The 21341-nt window shown below is 44.8% G+C and overlaps 1 protein-coding gene across 3 annotated transcripts in view; it reads right to left on the bottom strand.

Moving 5' to 3' along the window:
- Positions 1 to 1956: 1956 nt before the first annotated feature.
- Slc22a4 (solute carrier family 22 member 4) overlaps positions 1957 to 21341 on the bottom strand; it is a 51512-nt gene continuing 32127 nt past the window's right edge. The window contains exons 3-9 of one of the 3 annotated variants that reach the window (XM_028775942.1): positions 18250 to 18421; positions 16823 to 16949; positions 11063 to 11163; positions 9642 to 9856; positions 7468 to 7650; positions 5400 to 5535; positions 1957 to 2517 (exon numbers count right to left, since the gene is read on the bottom strand). In XM_028775942.1, the coding sequence (XP_028631775.1) occupies positions 2442 to 2517; positions 5400 to 5535; positions 7468 to 7650; positions 9642 to 9856; positions 11063 to 11163; positions 16823 to 16949; positions 18250 to 18421 (1010 nt within the window). In that variant the 3' untranslated portion in view covers positions 1957 to 2441. The remainder of the gene's footprint in view (positions 2518 to 5399; positions 5536 to 7467; positions 7651 to 9641; positions 9857 to 11062; positions 11164 to 16822; positions 16950 to 18249; positions 18422 to 21341) is intronic. The other 2 variants (XM_028775940.1, XM_028775941.1) reach the window with 2 other exon arrangements.

The raw sequence follows: 21341 nt of genomic DNA, 5'->3' as shown, positions 1-21341 counted from the left end.
TACAAAAATTTAACTTCAAGATTAAGGATCTTAGTCTAGGATTACACCCTCCTCGGATTAGTTACTTTTACAGTTAATTCAAGAGCTGACTGATGATCTACATAGTTCCAGGCTAGCCAGGGCTACACAGTGAAACCTTGTCTCAAAACAAACACACAACCTTACAATGATACCCATTATTTTGTGCAAATATTATTTTCTAAAATTAAAAAAAGATAAGGTATAAAAAATAGCAACTGTGTGATTCTAAAGTAATATTGTCAAATGAAGTGAGAAGTTACATTTATGATTTTATTTATTTTTTGAGGTGGGTCCTACTATATTTCCTTGGCTTTATCTTCTACTTTGATCACAAATGACCACCTCCTCATCCTCTCCAGTAGCAGAGACAACAGGTATATATAGCAGATGCACATTATTATTAAATTGTCTCGATAGCAGTTGTATTAGTAACTTTTCTTGTTACAGTGACAAAAGCAACTTAAGGGAGAAAGGGTTTGTTTGGGCTCAGTAGTCAGAAGGTGGAGTCAGTCACTCTGAGAAGGCTTGGTGGCAGGAGTCCGCTTGTCATAGCCTATCCTCAGACAGGAAGCCAGGAGTGATAAATGCTGGAGCTCAGCTTGCTTTCTCCTCTTTATTCAGTCCTGGACCCCAGTCCATGGAGCTGATGCTGCCCACTGTTAGGGTTACTCTTCCTACTTCAACTGACCCAATCTAGAAACTTCCTCACAGATGCCTAGAGGTTTCTCTCTTAGGTGATTCTAGACCCTGTCAGGTTGACAACAATAATTGTCACAGCCTTATTAAAAAAAAGTCCAGATTTAGTAAACAGAAACTTTACGTGGTCAGATTCAAATTTTGCATAAAGAACTAACAATTTGAAGTATAGTTACATATTGACAACTGCAGGGACATGTGAGATTGAGATGTAAGTGGCTGTCCTGTGTTCTCCCTGGCAGTGCTTCTAAGCCTTTAGAGCTGGGGTGTGGCCTCACATGCACCAGGCCCTGGATTGGATCCCAGCCCTGTAAGAGAAGCGTTTCTTTAAAAGTATGGAATTAACTGTAGCAATATGTTATTGCTTTATTATAAGATTGGCATGGAAAGTATTGAAATGCATTGATTCTTATTAAAAATCAATAATCCCTATCTTTCATACTAAGTCCTGGGACTTCACTGTGTATTTTACAGGACATCAGTTGAATCTAGTGAAGTACACATTTAAATACTCAGTAGCTACTTCTTGTTAGTGCCTACCTTATTGGATGGTATTAGTTTAAAGCATTTAAAGATTTGGATTGTTACTAATAATTTGAACATTACATGATGTTCTTATCTTATGAAAGTCCATTTCAGTGCTTTTTTTGTTGTTTTCTTCTGTAGGGGTTTTCTTTCTTTTTCTCTTTCTTTTACTCTCCTTCCTCCCTTCCTTCCTTCCTTCCTTCCTTCCTTCCTTCCTTCCTTCCTTCCTCCCTTCTTGTGGTTTTCAGGCTTTAACCCAGGGGGTATGCATGCTAGTTTGCTTTAAAAAATCAAAATAATAGTTATGATTATATTTAATAAAGGCTATATATTCAGCCTCCTTAGGTTTTTGATATCACATCCTTATTCTCCGTCATCACCTTGCTAACTGAGCCATCTCCCCAGATCTGGAAAGAGTTCTTTGCCTGTTGGTGTTATGATCATGTGACACAGTGTGACGACACTGTGTTCAGCAGGGTCTGCAGATCATCAGTGGACTAACAGCGCATCTACTTGATGTGACCCTCTGACTCTAGCACAGGGTGGCAACTACCCATCAAAGACTCAGGACCTGTAGTCCAGATGATCATTTGGCTACAGACCCATGTGAGTTCAACTAAAAAACTACTCTCAGTTTGAATGTGCTGGATCATCTCTACATTTACACACACACACACACACACACCACATGCACACATACACACACAAGCACTGTTACCATCTAATAGTTGTGATAATGTGACTTTTATTTGGATAGCATTTATACTTTTGGAGATGTGTTAGTCTTCATACGGATTTTGCCAGTCCTTAACTAACACATTTTCAAAAAAATCTTACAAATCTATTTCATTGAATAGTTAGTAGTCAAGACTTTAGAAATGTTTGTTCTTAAAAACAGGACCATCTGGAAGAATGGCCCAGAATTCAGGAGATATTGTGTACTTCTCCACGAGTCCAGTTTAGTGCTCATTGTTTCTATCAGCCCCTTTCAGCAGAAGGGCTTTTGCTTTGTTTTGTTTTGTTGAGACAGGGTTGCTTGTGGAAGCTGGCTGGTCTTACACTCCTGATGTAGCCAAGGAGGACCTTGAACTCTCGATCTCCCATCTCCTCCCCAAGAGTGCTGGGTTCAGGCTTGCTCCATTACACCCTGCTCATTTACACATCTGTTTTTCAGTTTGCCAAGTGCCTTGGAAACCTTGTTAGAATGCAGTTACTAGAACCTTGGGGTTTTCTTCTCTGTCCATCGAGACTGTAGATTTTTTCCCACATCTGAACCTGAAAATAAAACAACTGCTGAAGAAAATTAAGCAGTTGGAACTCCCCTCCCTCAGACACCAAACTGACATCCGAAAACACATCCCCACTCAACCAATGAAAAACATGTGAATTCTAATTAATCTCATGGGTGCAGACCTTGTGTTTTATGATTTCATGAGACTAATCAAGCTACTCTCTTGATTAAACACAAAGCTTGAATTTAAGCTCTTCAGTTTCCCTGAAGAAAGACTAGAGGGAGGGATAGCAGGAAGGTCATGACCATATGAGGCAATAGAGAAGAATTTTAATGATTACATAGACTCTTTTGTTGTTGCTGTTGTTGTTTTTTGTTTTTCAAGACAGGGATTCTCTGTGTAGCCTTCGTTGTCCTGGAACTCATTCTGTAGACCAGGTTGGCCTGGAAATCAGAGATTTGCTTGCCTCTGCCTCCTAATTGCTGGGATTAAAGGTTTGTGCCACCACAACTCAGTGATTAAAAGAATTCTTGTCAGATACAAGCACCTGTAAAATTCTGTGACAGATCAATATCTACACACACAGACTTAGCTTTATTATGGCCAGCCGCAGCTAACACTTTATCTAACAGAACCCCCAGACAGCCATGTGAAAGATTCCTATTTAATAAATGGGAAAACTGAGGGTTGATGAAACTTAGTAATTTCCCCAACTTTATGATATAAATTTGAAATTTGAAGCCAAGCCAGTGCAGCTCAGAATCTCAGTTTCTCTGTCATGCCACTGAGCTTTTAAACCTGTCAGACTGGGCTGTCATAGAAGGATGTTTGGTCTTTGCCTCTGAGTCCTGGTACAGAGCTCCTAATTCTCTTGTGGTTTCCTGGGTGATAGAGGGCAACATGTTGATTTTGGTTCTCTGAGGTGGCTCTTAGCTAGCTCAAGCATGGGGACTGGTTGCCAGAAGGAAGATCTAGGAGCACAGAGCTTTTTGGCTCTGCTCTCCCAACTTCTGCAAGGAACAGGATGAGGATAGAGTTAAGGACCAATTAAGCCCACAGGATGGAGAATCTGCAAACACTGTGGTTTGAATCTTTTGACTCACTGACATCTCACTGTCAGGAGAGTAGTACACCCCAACCCCCAGGAGCAGATGCCGCACACTCAGGGTCCTTCCAGCACACACCTGTCCATATCCTCCCTAAGGCAGTGCTGAGAGCAAGGAAGTGTTTTCCTAGGGTCTGGGAGGCTTTCTAGCAAATGACTGAACACCTGAATGGGAGCTGTGGGGACCCCAGACTTTGTAGCTAGGTGAGTGAGAGTGACTTGTGACTGGAAGGTATGGGAGTGGGCCTGTGGGGTCTGATGCTAATTGTAGTGTCAGAATTGAACCAGACCATAGGACACCCACAAGGTCTCAGAAAGGGAAAAACATATGAATTCCATAGTCCCCCAGAGACAATCTGGATAAATTTGTGTGCATATGTGCGTGCGTGCGTGTGTGTGTGTGTGTGTGTGTGTGTGTGTGTGTGCATGTGTGCATGAATGTGTCTGTAGGTACATGCTGGGTGTTATTTGTCATTGCTCTTCAGCTTAGTTTTTGAGGCAGTGTTTCTCTCTGAACTGGAGCTCACTGATTTGATCAGATTGGCTGGGTAGCAAGTCCCAGGGTCAGCCTGCCATTGCTTTTCTGATGCTGGGATTATAGAAGAAATACTGGATCGTACATGGATGCTCAGGAGCCGTCGCATTAAATAAACTCTGTGTAAGCTGCTCTTGGCCATGACATTTAATCGCAGCAACAGAAAAGTATTTAAAACAGAGGACAGCTTGAGGAGATCGTTCTCTCCTTCCATCCTGGGGGTTCAAGGAATGGAGCCCATGTGTTCAGACTTGGAAGTAAGTGTCCTTACCCGCTGAGCACCTCACGGGTTCCCGTATTTACAAATGGGTGAGTAGTTTGTTTTACATGCCTGTGTTGCATACTTACTTTTTAATCCCCTTTAAGTAAACTTTCCTTTCCTTTGCTAGAGATTCCCTTTCCCCACAGATTGCAGGAATTTGGCGTATCAGCCCACGCCTATGTTTGCGCTGCAGATGTTTCCCCTGGCTTGTTGACATTTGACTTTGGTTTTGTTACTGTGCTTTTGCTTGTTGGTTGGTTTGTTTGGAACTGGTTCTCACTATGTAGGATGACCTTGAACTTTTGGTCTTATTGTATCCCTTTCCTTGCTCAGTTCACATTAAAAAATATTTTTCTTGTAGATTCATGATTTTGTGTTTTTCTTTCTAGAATTTACTTTTTCTTTCTAGAATTTACCTTGTTGTTTTTGGAAGGATTCTATTTTTTCTTTATTCAAAAATATCTAGCTGAATGTTCCAAGAGCTTTTTACTGAGTTCTCCCATTGGTTATTTTTATATGTGTGTGTATGTATGTATGTATGTATGTATATGTATGTGTGTGTGTATGCATGTATGCATGCATGTATGCATGCATGGATGGATGGTGACATTGAGGGTTCATTGTGTGACTCAGGCTGGTGATCTTAAACTCCTGGATTTGTGTGAATTTCTATACTCATGTGTCCCTCCTACCTTACCCTGTCTTGTAGCTTGGGCTACAGGTGTGTGCTCTGCTCTTTCCAATGGATTTTAAGTTGATACATTTTTTGTGTGTGTCTTGTTTTTTAAAATCATATTCTGAAATCTCTTCTTTTCTTGGGCTTCATCCTCAGCTCTGTCTTGCTCCACTGCTTTCTGTTCTTCCCCTGAGACTGTGGCGCTCCTAACTAACACTGCTCAGCCGTATTCTCCAGCGCCCTCCCCCATCTCCACGCAACGCTCTTCCCTTTCATATCATGTTGGCTATCCCCCGTGTTTATTCTTCCAAACGTTCTTATTTTCTTCCAATCATTTTGCTACTTACCCTCTCACTTTCTGCATCTGCTCCAAGTTCTCTGGTAGTGTCACTCCAAAACTTTCAGGGAAAAAAAGCGTGACGATTCCAATGAGGACAGTCAGACTGCCCATGAGGATGTACGGTAGGAGTTTATTATAGGCACCTGTAAAGCGCCAGACACGAGAACATCAATTAGATGCGGCATGGTCCTGGGAGAAGTTTTATGAAGGTGCAGACAAGCTATGACAGCAGATTTAATCCAAACATTTCAGAAGAAGGAAAGTCAGCAAAATACCCTAGGTTGTTCCAGTGGGTTCCCCAGACTTCTACAATGCTCTAGCTCTGGTTGTACATTAGCATGCTGTTCGGTTCTAGGGTCCAGCCGTACATAACATGCTCCTTAGATAGACGTCTTCACTATCAAAGCTTCTTTAGGATGGAGGTGACTTGGGATGGGTGCAAAGAAGTAGCAGAGGATGACTTTGAACATCCGATTCTCTTACTTTCACCTCTGTGACTCCATCCGTGGTTGAAGCACTGCTGGGATCAAACCCAGGACTTTGTGCTTCTTGGTAGGCAAAGACTGTACTGACTGAGCCACACATCTAGCCTTTCTGCTTCTTTGTATGAGGCTACTGAGATAGGAGGATAAAACCCCTCATCTGCTCCCTTGCCCACAGGGAAAATGGAAAAACAAACACCCATGTGTGTAGGGTTTTTGTTTGTTTGTTTGTGTGTTTGCTTGGCAGTTAAGATAAATACTGCTCTTCAGGCAGTATTTATGTTATGTGATGTTTTTGATGGCCTTGTGTTGCTAACAGGGATAGCTTCTTATACTAAACACTCTGTCTTAAGCTCTGCTTCTTGTGAACCAGTGGCCCAGCACTGGATCGTCTAAACATAGTTGAGAAGTGTAAGGAAAAATGGCTTCACAGTTTGCTCAGGGCTTCTGTACTAGGAGCAACTGTGCAGGATGTGTTAAAGCTAGAAAAATATGTTTCTTTCACGGTGTGGATTTATAGTGTACCCTTTCTGAGAATTTATCTGTGGGGTGTGTGTGTATGTGTGTGTTTGGACTGGTATGTACCCAACATGTGAGCAAGAAAAATAAGGAGATGTGTTTATGCCAGTCAAGTCCTAATAAAGGCTAGGCTCAGAACACTGAACAACATCCCACAAAAAACTCCTTTGCATATTATTCCAGCCTGATATATTTGATTATACAGTAACTAAAAATTCTTGCCTTGCAAAAAATAAAATCATAAAGTGTAAGTGATTACCTAGAAAAATATTTATAAAATGTATACAGAAGGCTAACTCCTTACACTATAAAGGACTCATATATGCCACTGAATCACTGTGGGGGGGGCTTGACAGCACCCCCTGAGCCCCATTCCTCATACCATGTGTCTGTCAGCCTCTATTCTCACACCCCTTCCAAAGTCTGGCTCCACCAAAAATAAAGAATCCTAACTCATGTCCGCTAGTTAGAACCTCTGCTCTTTCCATCCCTTTGCCTGCTTCCTGATTGTCCTGAGGTTATCATAGAAGAGTTCAGTCCTGGAGAGATGGCTCAACAGTTAAGACCTCTTGTTGCTCTCACAAAGGGTCCAAGTTCCATTTACAGTATGCATATGGTGGCTCGTTCTTTCCTTCACTCCAATTCCTGGAGATCAGACACTCTCCCTGGACACCAGGTACAAAAGTGCTACACTTACACTTAGATAAAACCGTCATACACATAAAATAAAAATTTTGTTAAATCTAACGAGGGGGGAAGGGAATCCAACAGAGACACAGCAGGAAGACCCTTGCTATTACTTTACTACTATAGTCTAAGGGGTCACTGGGAATCATCAGGAAAAGAAACCAGTGAGGGCTTTACGATGCAATGTGCCTGCAATGGGGCTGTAAAACAGAGCAGCCAGACTATGGAGAGTGATTCAGCTGCAGTGTGAGCAGCACAAGACCCAAACCAACTCCTCCTATGAAGGGACTGGCCAAGGAAGGCCCTTGTTCATACACACAATGCACATAAACCCACGTGCGGAATACACATAAATTAAAACAAAGGACAGAACAAGACGCATCTCACCCAGGTAAACGAAATAGGGGGCAATGATGCTGCCCACCCTCGAGGCCATGGAGGTGATGCCCACAGCCATGTTCCTGACCAGGGTTGGGTAGAGCTCCGCAGTGAAGACATACAACATGGAGAAGGCAGAGGTGACCCCAAATTTCCCCAGCATCACCAGGCCAATGGACACAAAGTTGTAATCTGGAAAAGAGGTGCATTTCAGACAGGATGCTTCAAGAATCAACACTTAACTATCTTATTGTCCCTTTTTGCTGCCATATGATAGTTCCCTCATAATGTACTGCTGGACAAGACTGTCCTCAAATCCTGATCACCAGATGGTTGAGGATGGAAGGCGATGGGTGGCCTCGGACTCTGAGCTACTTTTAGTTCATTATTGCATTATTAATGTACCCTGTGACCTCTGTCCATGTGCTTTTATTTGTTACAACAGTTTCTTTTCTTTTTTTTTTGGGGGGGGGCGTTTGGAGACAGGGTTTCTCTGTGTAGCCCCGGCTGTCCTGGAACTCACTCTGTAGACCAGGCTGGCCTCGAACTCAGAAATCCGCCTGCCTCTGCCTCCCAAGTGCTGGGATTAAAGGCGTGCGCCACCACTGCCTGGCTTTTACAACAGTTTCATAGTGAGTTGTTATATGCTAAATACAGTTAAATTTAGACTATAAATAGGGGGCCCAGTTCTTTCCTTCCTTTTTTTGTTTTTGTTTTTTTTTGTCGTTTATTTGTTCGAGACAAAATTTCTCTGTGCAGCCATGGCTATTCTGGAACTTACTCTGTAGACCAGGCTGGCCTCGAACTCAGAAATCTGCCTGCCTCTGCTTCCCAAGTGCTGGGATTAAAGGTGTGTGCCACCACTGCCTGGCCCTGGTTTTTATTATTAAGAAATATAGTTCTAGTTGGGCTCTAGTGGGCACATGTGGTGTGGTATGCACATGTATTTGCTGCTTTTGCATGTGTGTAGTCATGAAAAGCTAGAATTACAGATGAACCATCATGCTTAGCAGCATTTCTGTGGGTTCTGGGATCTGAACTCTGGTCCTCATGCATTTTAATTATTGAGTGATTCCCCTACCCCCATGCATGCTAATAATCCCAGCTGTTAATACTTCATTGGCTGAGGCAGGAGAATTACAGATTCAAGGCTAGCCTAGGCATATAATGAGTTCAAGGTCAGGATGTGTAACTTAGCAAGGCCTTGTCTCTACATAAAAATAAAGGGCTGGGGATATGGCTCTACGGTAGAGCGTTTGGCTAGTGCAAGACCCTGGGTTTAAGCCTTAGTACTGCAGAGGTTAAAAAATTAAAGACAAAACCAAACTGTTATTTGCATATTGTAATGTATCAATAATGTATCAACTTGTCATTTAACAATAGGAGAAAGTTAAGACACACCAAGAAAAGGAAATACATTATTTTTAGCATTGGAGTTTTTTTGTCATTGTTTAGTCTTACTGCACTACCCCTACATATATACATTTATTTATTTATTTATTTATTTATTTATTTATTTATTTATTTTATTTTGTTTTGTTTCGAGACAGGGTTTCTCTGTGGAGCCCTGGCTGTCTTGGAACTCACTCTGTAGACCTGGCTGGCCTCGAACTCAGAAATCCGCCTGCCTCTGCCTCCCAAGTGCTGGGATTAAAGGCGTGCGCCACCACTGCTCAGCTTATGTATTTATTTATTTACTTATTCATTTACATGGGGGAAGTGTGTGTGTAAGAGGAAGAGGTGCTGGAGACAGTCTTCTCCATCCTCTGTGTGGGTTCCAAAGATGGAAGTCAGGTTCTCTGGCTTGGCCAAAAGCACATCTACCCACTTTGAACCGTTCTGTTTGCACTGTCTTGCTGTTTTTGTTTCTGTTTTAAACAGTGATTTATGCAGCCTGAGCTGGCCTCAAATTAGCTATTGCAGCTGAGACTAGCTTTGAACTGGTCCTCCTGCCTCCAGCTCTCAAGTGCTGAGATTATAGGAATGAGACACTATGCCCTCCTGGGAAAGTTGTTGAGAACGTGTCACAGTCAGCTGTCATCTGCCTATTCAGCTGATGAACATTTGGTGATGTCAAGGCTGTGTTATGGGGGAGGGCGAGGATGGGAGAGTGATCCTGAGACTCGAGGCCATTAATGCATCTAGATTTTCTGGGATGTTGTTAGCTCGGGCTAACTTTTTACCTTCAGGTACCACTTGGACCAAGAGAAGCACGCCTCCTCCCCAGAACAGCACCCCAGCAATAATGTATCTCCGAGGCAGGGTTCGCAGTAGCAGCCAGGCTGTGAAGTAAGCTGGAACTTCAATCAGGCCAGAGAGGAAGCAGTTCAGGTAGACATCTCCATGTAAATTAGGAACGTTGAGAGACAGAGCAAAGTAACCCACCGAGGTTAGCATCCTGAAAGAGATCAATGATATAATCATAGAAGGATGGCCCATGACTCTCTAAACTTTTGTGATGGTCATGAGTTGGTCTAGGTCCCATGTCCTCTAGGCATGCACTGGCCATGTGGGACTATTTGAATGGAAATACATTAAAGCGAGATTATAAATTCAGTTTTTCAGTTGAAATGATCCTTCATGTGCTTAGTAGTCACACGAGTCTGGTGGCTACTATGGCAGACAACACAGATCCCAAACATTTCTGTCTTTTCATAAAGTGCTGTGGAAGAATGCCATTCTCAATAAACCACTTGTCAACAGTCCAGATGCCCCGTGAGGACATTTGAGCATAATTGAAGAACACACATCCCTGAAGAAGGCTTTCAGAAACATCCTGGGTCTCTATCTACTAGACCAGGTGGGAGCATAGGACTAATCCGAGACAGGAAGAAGTAATCTCTATCACTGCAGAGATTCAGTGACACTCACATGTGGTGTAAGAACAGCATGGATGGGGTTGGGTCTTGGTGATTATTGGCTCCCTAGTGCCATTGGTTGAAACACACTGCATGAGTTGTATGTTCAGACAGCTAAGAAGGAAGACATCTGACAGAGGCTGTGGTCCAGGATATTTCACACTGATATTTTTCTAATTGCAAAACCCATGGTCTAAAATACAATCTGCCAGTTCTGGTACACAGTCTGTGTGTGTGTGTGTGGGGGGGGTGTTGTGAGTGCATGTGTGCATGCATGCATGTGTATTGTTATCTCTGGGACAGGTAGGTTGTCATTAATTTTCCTTCCTTATCTCTTCCAAGATTTGTTACTACTTTTAGTTAATAAAGTCAGATTGTTACTTCTGTGTCTTAAAATCATGTGTTCATTTGCTACTGGGGAGGCAGGTTGCACTAACTCTACTGTTCAGTTCCAGAAAGCAGGTGGAGACTTAACATTTCTGCTTTGGTCCTCGGGGGCATCTGCAGCTTCAAGCCCGTCACCTCCCATGGTGGGGTCCCCATACTGCAGACTGTTACCTACGAGTTGTCCCATATTTGGCTGGGACAATCTAGCAATCTGAGACATGACTAAAGACCTTAGAATTGCACAGTTCTCCATTTGCTGTAGGGGAAGCCTAGGCTTTGTCACATCCCTTTGAACTAGAGAAAATCAGTTGCACACTTGTGTGTCCCATGTCTGTGTTCCCAGAACACTCATTGCTTACCACAGCATCACAGACATCACTGTTATTGTGGCAATGTTCCGAGTCTTGAACAGGTCCAGAATGAAGACTTTCTGCTGCTTCAAGGAGTTTAGCTCCTGGAGCTAAAATAACACAAGTGAAACATGAGATAAAGAGGTAGGCAGGGGGCTGGAGAGATGGCTTTGCGGTTAAGAGTGCTGACTGCTCTTCCAAAGGTCTTGAATTCAATTCCCAGAAACCACATGGTGGCTCACAACCATCTGTAATGAGATCTGATGCCCTCTTCTGGTGTGTCTGAAGACAGCTACAGTGTACACGTCATATATATATAAAATAAATAAATAAAATCTTTAAAAAAAAAAGAGGTAGGCAGGAAGTACCCATGGGGGGGGGGAAACTTGGGCATACAACTCTTTTTAAAATTTTTACTTTAATTAAAATTATTATTGTCACTATCATTACTATTATTATGTTAAGACAGGGTCTCATGTCTCTCAGGCTGGTCTTAACTCACTATGTCTGTAAACATGATCTTGAACTTCGGATCTTCCTTCCTTCATCTCCTCAGTGCTGGGATTACTGGCATGCATTACTATGCCAGGTCTGATGCTGGGGATTGAAGCTTTGTGTATGCTAGGTGAGCACTCCACGCACTGAACTACATCCCAGCCCATTCACAGAACTCGGGCAGAACATTTGACATACTTCCAAGTCCAGAAACCAAGGGCCATAAGGACATCTCCAAATATGGCACTCATTCTAACTCTCTATTTAAATATTTACACAATTCTAAATTTATTTTGACAATTTCATACACGCCTCTAATGGATTTTGATCATACTCCCCTCCCTTTCCGTCTGGAACCTTTCTTTTTCCCAGCATGTTCTCCTGATTTCATAGCTGGTTATACCCATGAAGGAGATGACTCTCTCCTCCCCCTCTTTGGAGCAGCCATTACCCACCTCTAGGACCAGGGTGGCTGTGACTCTCCCACTTCATGCTGGGATGTCGAAGGGCTGGATCTTGGAGGTAACCACAGCTGCTGAGAGCGCCTTACAGCAATGGCTATGTTTTGTCCAAAAGCTAACATTTTACATAATTTCTCCTCATCCTCCGGCTGTCATTCTTTCTGCTCCCTCTTCCATGTTGTTTCCTGAGCCTCTAAGGCTTTAAAATGTTGAATATAGCCCATTTTAGATAGACGCCTTCAAAATAAACGTCATCAGCCCCACTGATGACTGCTGACCAGCTTTTCCTTCACTCAGCCTTAACATGGGTCACCTTTAACACACTGCGCTGGGATCCTTAAAGACTAGAGATGAGAGGGCCGTGAAGGTCCGTAATGCCCGGGGGGAGTGGGAGGAGAGAGAAAAGAGAAGAGGAGAGGAGGAGAGGAGAGGGGAGAGGGGAGAGGGGAGGAGAGGAGGGGAGACAGGGAAGAGGGGATAGGGGAGAGGAGAGGAGGAGGAGAGGAGAGGGGAGAAGGGAGAGGGGAGAGGGGAGAGGAGAGGAGGAGGAGAGGAGAGGAGGAGGAGAGGAAAGGAGAAGAGAGAGGGGAGGAGAGGGGAGGGGAGGAGAGAGGGAGGGGAGAGGAGGAGGGGAGAGGAGAGGGGAGGGGGAGGGGAGGGGGATGGGAGAGGGTAGCAGGGAGGTGGAGAGGAGAGAGGGGATCGGAGAGGGGAGGGGAGAGGGGAGGGGAGAGGAGGGGAGAGGAGGAGGAGAGGAGAGAGGAGAGGAGAGGAGAGGAGAGGCGAGGAGAGAAAGATAGTTTAAGGGCTTTGGGCCTCGTGCATGCTGGGCACACACACTCTCCCACATTCCATGCCTTTGTTGTTTGTTAACATCAGAGATTCTGGAGTCAGGCTTGGTGAAACCTTCCTGTAAGCCCAGGTGGAGGCAGAATTGGGAGTTCAAGAACAGCCTTAGGTACATAGGAAGTTCAAAGCTGGCCTCAGCTACTTAGGGAGTTCAGAGCCAGCCTTAGCTACATAGGGAGTTCAGGGAAAGGTTGAGCTACATGAGACCCTGTCTTAAAACAGCAAACAATAGCAACAGCAACAACAAAACATCAGACTCAGGGTAGCTAAGGCCTTGGGCAAATTACTGTTTGTCTTTTCCGAGACTCAGCTTACTTCTTTTGTAAGATGTAATTGGGAGTTGAGGAAGTTAAATAATATATAAAAACCAGGATCATGAATCTTACCTATCACTGGTATCACTGCATCATTGTGAAGAAAGGCTATCCATCCATGGTTAGTGGTAATCCTTTCCTGCCTCCAATGTCAGTCTTCACTCCCCCGCTTCTAATTAACAGATGCTCATTTACCACGAGCTATGAATTTAGATAGCCAAGCTGACTAAAGCTAAAAATGAGGCAATGAGGTAGGGGATCTCCTGGTGGTGAAGTAGGAGTCTTGTGACCCTTTGCCATATGTGCTGTGAGACTCAGGAAGGCATTTCAGTTGGAAGGAAGATGGCCCTTTATAGTAGGTTGTCCTCAAGTGTTAGCATTGTTCTCCCAGTTAATTAGGTGTGTTTGCATAGCTCTCAGCTATGATGCTTTCCCCTCTTCTTCCATTTCCATGTATGTGTGGAGTGTGTGTGTGTTGTGCACATGTGGAGGCCCAAGGTTGATGCTGCTTTAATAACTTCCATCTCATTTGCTGAAACTAGTTCTCTCAATCAAACCTAGGGTCTCTAACATGGCTAATATTATTGGCTAGACTGATTGTTCTGGGGATTCCATATTTGGTGGTTTGAATGAGAATGGCCCACATAGGCTCATATATCTGAATACTTAGCCTCCAGTTGCTGGAACTGCTTGGGAAGGATTAGAAGGTGTGGCTTTGGTGGTGAAGGTGTGACACTGGGGACAGGTTTGAGGTTTCAAAGGACATATTCTTCCCAGGGTGTTCTCTCTCTCTCTCTCTCTCTCTCTCTCTCTCTCTCTCTTCCTCCCTCCCTCCCTCCCTCCCTCCCTCCCTCCCTCCCTCCCTCCCTCTAATTGTGGATCAACATGTGAGTTCTCAGTTGTTCCTGATATTATGGCTTTACTCTGCTGTCCTGGACTAACTCTCTGAAACCTATAAGAGCAATGAAATTATTTAAGTTGCCTTGATCATGGTGTTTTGTCACAGCAATGGAAAAGTAACTGGGACACTCTGTTTCCATCTTCCAGGGCTGCGATTACAAGTGGGCCACCATGCCTTCTGGACGTTCACATGGGTTCTGGGGATCTGAACTTGGGTCCTCACACTTGCATGGCACCACTAAGCCATCTTCTCAGTACTCATGGTGCCTTTTCTCTGCACACTGTGTGGAGGACTTGCCTCTAGCAATATATGATATATGTACAGAAACATCAGGACAACTATATTCTTGAATCCAGTGATTGCCCCTGGTCTCTGGAGAGCCACCCAGATGTCTCTGGATTGGGTACATGGCTAGGTTGAAGGGGCTTCTGAAGCTAGGGAAGCTTTAGTCTATCCTTCAAGATGATACTACTTAAATGGCTTCCTGTCTGAATTAATGCCACAGCCCCTGGTATGAAGTGAAAATTGCAGTTCACCAGAACATGCGCTTGATCCCAGAAAAACCCTGAAAAATCACAGCTCGGTAGCAGCGTGATCTCCGGAAGTCATTTCTCTGTGCTTCCATGCTCTTTCCTGTAAAACGAAGCTCACAGACCTCCTCGCAATGACTAATGTGAGCATCGCATGAGTCAGACAACCCCCCTGGCACCTAGTTGTGTCTTCACTGGCATTCCAAATAGGGTGTATTGGCTGGTGAGGATGCTGCAGATCCTCCTAGAGGTCCTAGAGGGTGGTGAAATGGGGAGATGACACAGTTGGGGAAACCGAGGGCTCCATTTCTCTTAATGGGTGTATCCAGTTCAAGATAGATGCACAGCAAACAGAAACAAGGTCTCGTCAGGGGTTTGTGTTTCTGGACTTTATTCTTATTTGTCCATGTCAATTTTCTGATACTTCCCTCTGTGTCAACTTATCTCTACAGTCACTGTCACACTATGTATTTCTTACAGATAGGGATGAAGCCTTGTATCTGATAAATATTAAGATGTACTAATAGCCCTAAGTGGCAGAAGCATTAGTTGTGGCCAATGTCCTTCTTGTATCCAGTTAAGTTTACCAGGACTGGGATCAACTTCTGAATTCAAACAGCAAAGGATTAAGAATGCTTTGTCCCAACCTGGACCCTTGGGGCTCTCAGAGACTGAACCACTAACCAAAGAGCATACACAGGCTGGACCTAGATCTTCCCCCATGTATGTAGCAGATGCGCAACCCCAGCCCACATGCAAACCACTGATGCTGCCGCAAGGATCTTCTTCAGTGTCCTGAAGGTCCCCTCCCTCATCCTGGCCAGCAGTACCCTGAGCTCTACTCACCTGTGTTAATCTTACTGTCCTCCAAGTGTGGACCTGCCTCCTCAGGCCTTGGCCACCCTGCTGTCATTCTGTACACTGCTGGCATGCAGGGTCTGTTCCTTGGGGTCCTTAGCATCTCTTTCCTGTGTCACCATGTCCCTTCACATTAACTCCTCTTGCCCCCTTCTGTAATTCCATGATCCTTTAGTGTGGCAGCTGTATCTTAACTTTCTTGTCTTCTCTAAGAGCTAGCTCAATATGACACCCCCAAGTCCTCACCGTAACAATGTACTGCAAACCCATGGAACATCGGCTTTTCCTCAAGGCCACTTGCCTTGAGGAGTGGAGCCTTGAGCCTGCGCTCTTAAGCACTGAGACTTTGGACATGCCGGGCACACCAACTGAAGATATGTATTATTCCCCTGCAAGGCATTGGTGTAATTCAGGATACAGTGGGAACTGAGGGTTGGCCAACTCTAAGATGTATATTTTCCAGGTACTGTGGGTATCTAAAAATCATCAGTGCATTCATAACCTTGAAATGGTTAGCCACACATGCCAACACAAAGTTGGAAACTTGCAAAAAGAAAAGATAGCCTATTCAGCAGGTGGTGCACCAAACTGAATATCCACCAGAGTCCTATCGTTTGCCTGTTCAAAAATCAACTCAAAATGGACCAAAGATCTTATTTAAAAACCAAAATGCTAAAACTTCTAAAAGAAAACATAAGGAATACTCTTCAGACATTGGGGTAAGGGAGAGTTTACAGAACAGAGTCTCACCAGCACAGGAAAAGCCCCAACTATCAGCAGCTTGGACGGCATGTAATTAAAAGTTTCTGCACAGCAAAGGAAATGATTTCAGAGCAAACATCTCATAGAATGGGAGAAATTCTTTACCATCTAATATCCAGGATTCACGAAGAGTCATATAAGTACTAAGAGGATAAAACTGCCAATCAAAAACTGGGCTTATGAATTGAATAGACAGTTGAAAGAAAGAAAGAAGAAAAGAAAGAAAGGAAGAAAGCAAGCAAGGAAGGAAGGAAGACAAATGCCTAACATTGTTCTTAATTTATAAATAGTCCTTTAGGTAGATTTTTTTTTTAAGAAAGAGAGAGGATATCTTACTATACTACTCAAGCTGGCCCTAGGCATCTGGCTTTAGAAGTCCTCAGGCCCTCAACTCCTGAGAAAGTTGGAAAAAAGGTATGCAGCACCATGCCTCCTAAGATTTTACCCAAGAATGTAATTGTAATTCCATCCTGATACCTAGTGCAGTGCCTGGTGCATTGTGAGTACTTCACAGGTAGCCAGTTACACTAAATTCCATAAAAGGAAGTCTCTGCAGAGCTGATCTCAAAAGAGATGTCTGCACACAGGTGTTCACTCACCTCCAAAGGATCAAATATCACTGCTGGCGCCACAATGCTGTTCATCTTTGCGGCTTTCTGGATGATCTGTTCTGCCTCTGAAAATCTCCTCTGGGATATCAGCCACCGGGGAGATTCTGGAATAAACCTGGAATTCATTTGCAATGGTTCATAACCTTTTATAACCATAGGATTTGATGTTAGCAAACATACGTAGCAAAATGTCCTAGGTCATTTTAATGTTGCAAATATTCGATATAGTTTTAAATAAATTAATAATACACACACACATATTTATTGTTAATCAGTGGTAGAGAGATAAGGACATCAAACCCACTCACAAAACATTCAACCCAAAACTTATCCTGCCTACAAGAAATGCAGGGATGGGGAATGGACCAGAGCCTGAGAGAGTGGTCAGTCGATAACTAGTCCAATTAGAGACCCATCCCATGGGCAAACACCAATCCATGACACTATTAATGATTCTCTGTTATGCTTGCAGACAGGAGCCTAGCCTGGCTGTCCTCTGAGAGGCTCCACCCAGCAGCAGATTCAAATAGATGCAGAGACCCAGAGTCAAACATTGGATGGAGCTGGGGGACTCTAATGGAAGAGTTGGGGAAAGGATCGAGGGCCCTGAAGGGGACAGGAACTCCACAGGAAGACCAACTGAGTCAACTAACCTGTACCCTTGGGTCTGAACCACCAAGCAAAGAGAACACACAGACTGGATGAGGCTACATATGTAGCAGATGTGCAGGTCGCTCTGCATGTGGGTCCCTAACAACTGGAGCAGGGGCTCTCCCTAAAGCTGTTGCCTGTCTATGGAATCCATTCCCCTAACTAGGCTGTCTTGTCTGGCCTCAGTGGGAGAAGAAGCGCCTAGCCCTGCAGAGACTTGATGTGCCAGGGTGACAGGGATATGGGGGGCGGGGTCTATGCTCTCAGAGGAGAAGGGGAGGGAGAATGGGGGATGGGCTGTGTGAGGGGGGACAGCGATCGAAGTGTAAAGTTAATAAAATTTTTAAAATGCAATGAAAGATTTTTAAAATTAGAAGGAAGGAAGGAAAGAAGGAAGGAAGGGAGGGTGGGAGGGAGGAAGGAAGGAAGGAAGGAAGGAAGGAAGAAAAAAAAAGGAAAGTGCCCAAAACTGAGGACAGAGTTAAAGACACAACCCAGCAGCACCAGCTCCACACACAACATGGAAATAAATGGGCATGAGTCTGGAGAGGGAAGCATCTGGAAGAAGGCTAGCATTCCTGAGAACAGGCTTTGTACACTGCACGTGCCCACTCACTGAGAGGCAGAGTGCTGGAAGTGTGGAGGCCCCAGGGCAAGCTGCAGTAGAGAGCCTGCAGCTGCAGCTAGGTGAGCAGTGGCCTTATCTCTGGGGTGCCTGCCTGCCACACAGCAGAGGGCTGGCTGGGAATGGCGGTTGTACTCACCACCACAGGGGGACACAGAGCAGCCCAGGCAGTGTCAGGGCCAGCAGCAGCATCTTCCAGTCCCGGATGAAGAATGCAAACAGCGGCAGTACCATGTAGCCGAGTGCAAAAAATGTACAGACTCCTAATGTGGCGAAGATGATGCGAACCGACTTGTTCAGGATTTCAGTTCCTGTGCAAAACAATGGGCAGCATTAGCATTTCTGTTCTCTTCAATATTTGCCTTTTTGAGACGGGATCTCTTTCCAGCACAGGGGATTGAACCCATGTATGTTTGACAAGGACTCTACCAATGAAACTACTGCCTTCTGACAATGCTGTGTTTTCAGAGGAAGGCCAGTGTGTGATACAGAGACTGTCTTGTCCAGGAGACAAGAAGTGGCTCTTTTAAGACACTGTGTGGAGTCAGGCTGTGGGAGGCTTGTCCACAACTCTCTCATCTGTATGTGAACACTCACGGGCCATGAGACAACAGTGGCTCTCCCAGCTGTCAGGACACAGCCCCTTGACCCCTGAGACATGATACTTAGGAACCAGCTGCCTCTGGAGTTTTCCAGAGCTAGCAGCCAGCTCTGGAGCTGACATACTCCAGGCAGACAGTGTTCTACTGTCTCTGTAGATGACAGCCCAGGTGCCGGACACATAACTAGTGACCAAAGCAAAGGCTCAAGACCACATGCTGTTTGTACTGTCTGGGGAAGGCCGAACTGGCAGCTGGTTTCTGTCCTGTGCAGCAAGGAGCTCAGTGGGCCACTCAGCAGCGGGTCTTCAGAGATGATGTCACTTAGGTCAGGGTTCTAACACAGCATCCTCTGTCATGGAGCCTTAGCCCTTTCTAGAATCTACTCTGGGCCTTCAGACCTGACAACAAGAGTTTTTGTTGTTGTTGTTGTTGTTGTTTTCTTGTACAGGACTTTCCCATGCTACAAAACACTAGCAATATTGATGGTCAACTTGAAGGTTCTAGAATCACCCAGAAGAGAAGACTTTGAGCATGTCTGTGAGAGTTTTTGGATTGGGTAAACTGAGTTAGGACCCGCCTTCGTAAATGTAGACAGCACCGGTACATGGCATGGGGTCCTCAGCTGAATAGAAAAGGAGAAAGGAAGTCACAGCCCATTGGCTCCTCTTCTGATGATTTTCTTTCCGTTTCTGGAGAGAGCTGGAGCTGGGATCTCATGATCTTCCCAGCGTGACCAGATCTCTAAGCCCAGGGCCGTCCTTCAGCCTGTAGACCCGTTCCAAAGGATGCTGTCTGATTACTCTGGGTTTCACGAGTGTCATTTCCAGAAGTTTCCTCACTCCGTGAATGAGTGCACTCCACCATGACCTGGCTGTCTTTGGGTCTTTGGCTGGGATTATAATATGGCAATGAATGGGTACATGGTGTGTGTGTGTGTGTGTGTGTGTGTGTGTGTGTATTCTTCCTAACCAAAAATCCAGAAGCTGAGAATTTGATCATGGAAAAGAAACACACACAGGACCCGTTTATGTGTGAGGCCAGGGAGAGAAACCGTAGCACCGGGACAGGAACTGAGAGCGGACAGTAACAGCTTCAGCGTGATTTGGACATGCACCAGGTAGGTACCAGGCAAGTCAGGGCTCTGCCAGCCTGTGGATCACAGTGGGCTGTACAAACAACTCTGCAATAGCTCCACTGCTCTTGAACTTTGAGGACCTCTCCCTTCCTTATACACTGCTGTCATTTGAGTAGAAATGTCCCCTGTAGGCTCATGTATTTGGCCACTTGGCCTCAGCTGGTGGCACCCTTGGGGAAGGTGATAGAGCCTTTAGGAGGCAGAGCCTTGCTGGAGGAAGTACATCTAGGGGCAGTCTTTTAGGTTTTATAGTCTGATTCCACTTCCTTTTCTCTTTACGCTTCCTGTAGGAAGAAAATGTTGTCACTCTGTTTCCCAACTGTCATGTCCCCCTCGTGATCCTGCTGCCATGCCACCCTTACCATGACAGACAGTAACCCCCTGGAAGTGTAAGCCAAAATAAACCCTTCTTTTCCTGAGGTGTTTGTTGTCAGGGTTTTATATCACAACCACAGAGCAGCAACCAAGATGTACATAGTCTCCAGCATTGTCACAGTCATTGCCTTCATCACCACCACCACCATCATCACCATCATCACCACCACAATCATCACCATCACTACCACCATCATCACCATCACCACTATCATCATCACCATCATCATCACCACCACCACCACCACCACCGTCATCATCATCATCACTACCACCACCATCACTACCACCACCATCATATCCACCATCAACTTCACAGCCATTACTTTTCTGAGCAGTTCTTTAAGCCCCACTTCAGGGTAAATGCGTATATAAATGATCCCTTTGACCATTAGCTCACAAACATTTAACCAGGACATAAGGAGCTGAAGCCACTTGCCTACAATCATGTGTCTGTAACAGTGACACAAACTGCAAGTGGCAGCTCATAGTTAACACCCCAGAACTCAACAAGTGGAAGGAGGAAGACCGGGTGCTCTTTGGCAGCATAAATTCCTAACCCAATGTCAGCTTGGGCCGTAAGACAGCATGTCTCAAAAACACAAACAAATGGGCGAGAGAGGTGGCTCTGTGGGTAAAATGTTGTCTGATCAAGCAAGCACCTGAGTTTAAATCCCCAGAGCCTGTGTGAAAACCCGGTGTGACTGTACATGTTTGGAGCTCCAGCACTTGGGGATGGGAACGGCAAGCTCCTGAGAGCTCGCTGGCCAGCCAGTCTAGCTGAAACGGTAAGTTCCAGATTCAGTGAGAGAGTGATTGAGGAACACAGGACATTAACCTCTGGTTTCCACACATGCACATACACACACTTGAATGCCACACATGCACATACACACACTTGAATGTCACACATGCATATACACACACTTGAATGTCACACATTCACATATACACATGAACAGAACCCAACAAATCAGAATCCCAGGGCAAACAAACCTCAATACAGTGATAAGTATGTAAGCTGTATCTGTCAACATATGCATGGCTAGCCTTCAAGAAGAAAATTGCTTGGGGAAACCCTCTGTCTTATGGACCAGTCCATCAGCTGGGATGCTAGTG

This window comes from Grammomys surdaster, unplaced genomic scaffold (genome assembly GCF_004785775.1).
Source record: "Grammomys surdaster isolate TR1022 unplaced genomic scaffold, NIH_TR_1.0 262, whole genome shotgun sequence".
NCBI lineage: Eukaryota > Metazoa > Chordata > Mammalia > Rodentia > Muridae > Grammomys > Grammomys surdaster.
The sequence above is the reverse complement of the archived record's forward strand: the minus strand, read 5'-3'. Positions and strand labels throughout refer to the sequence as shown.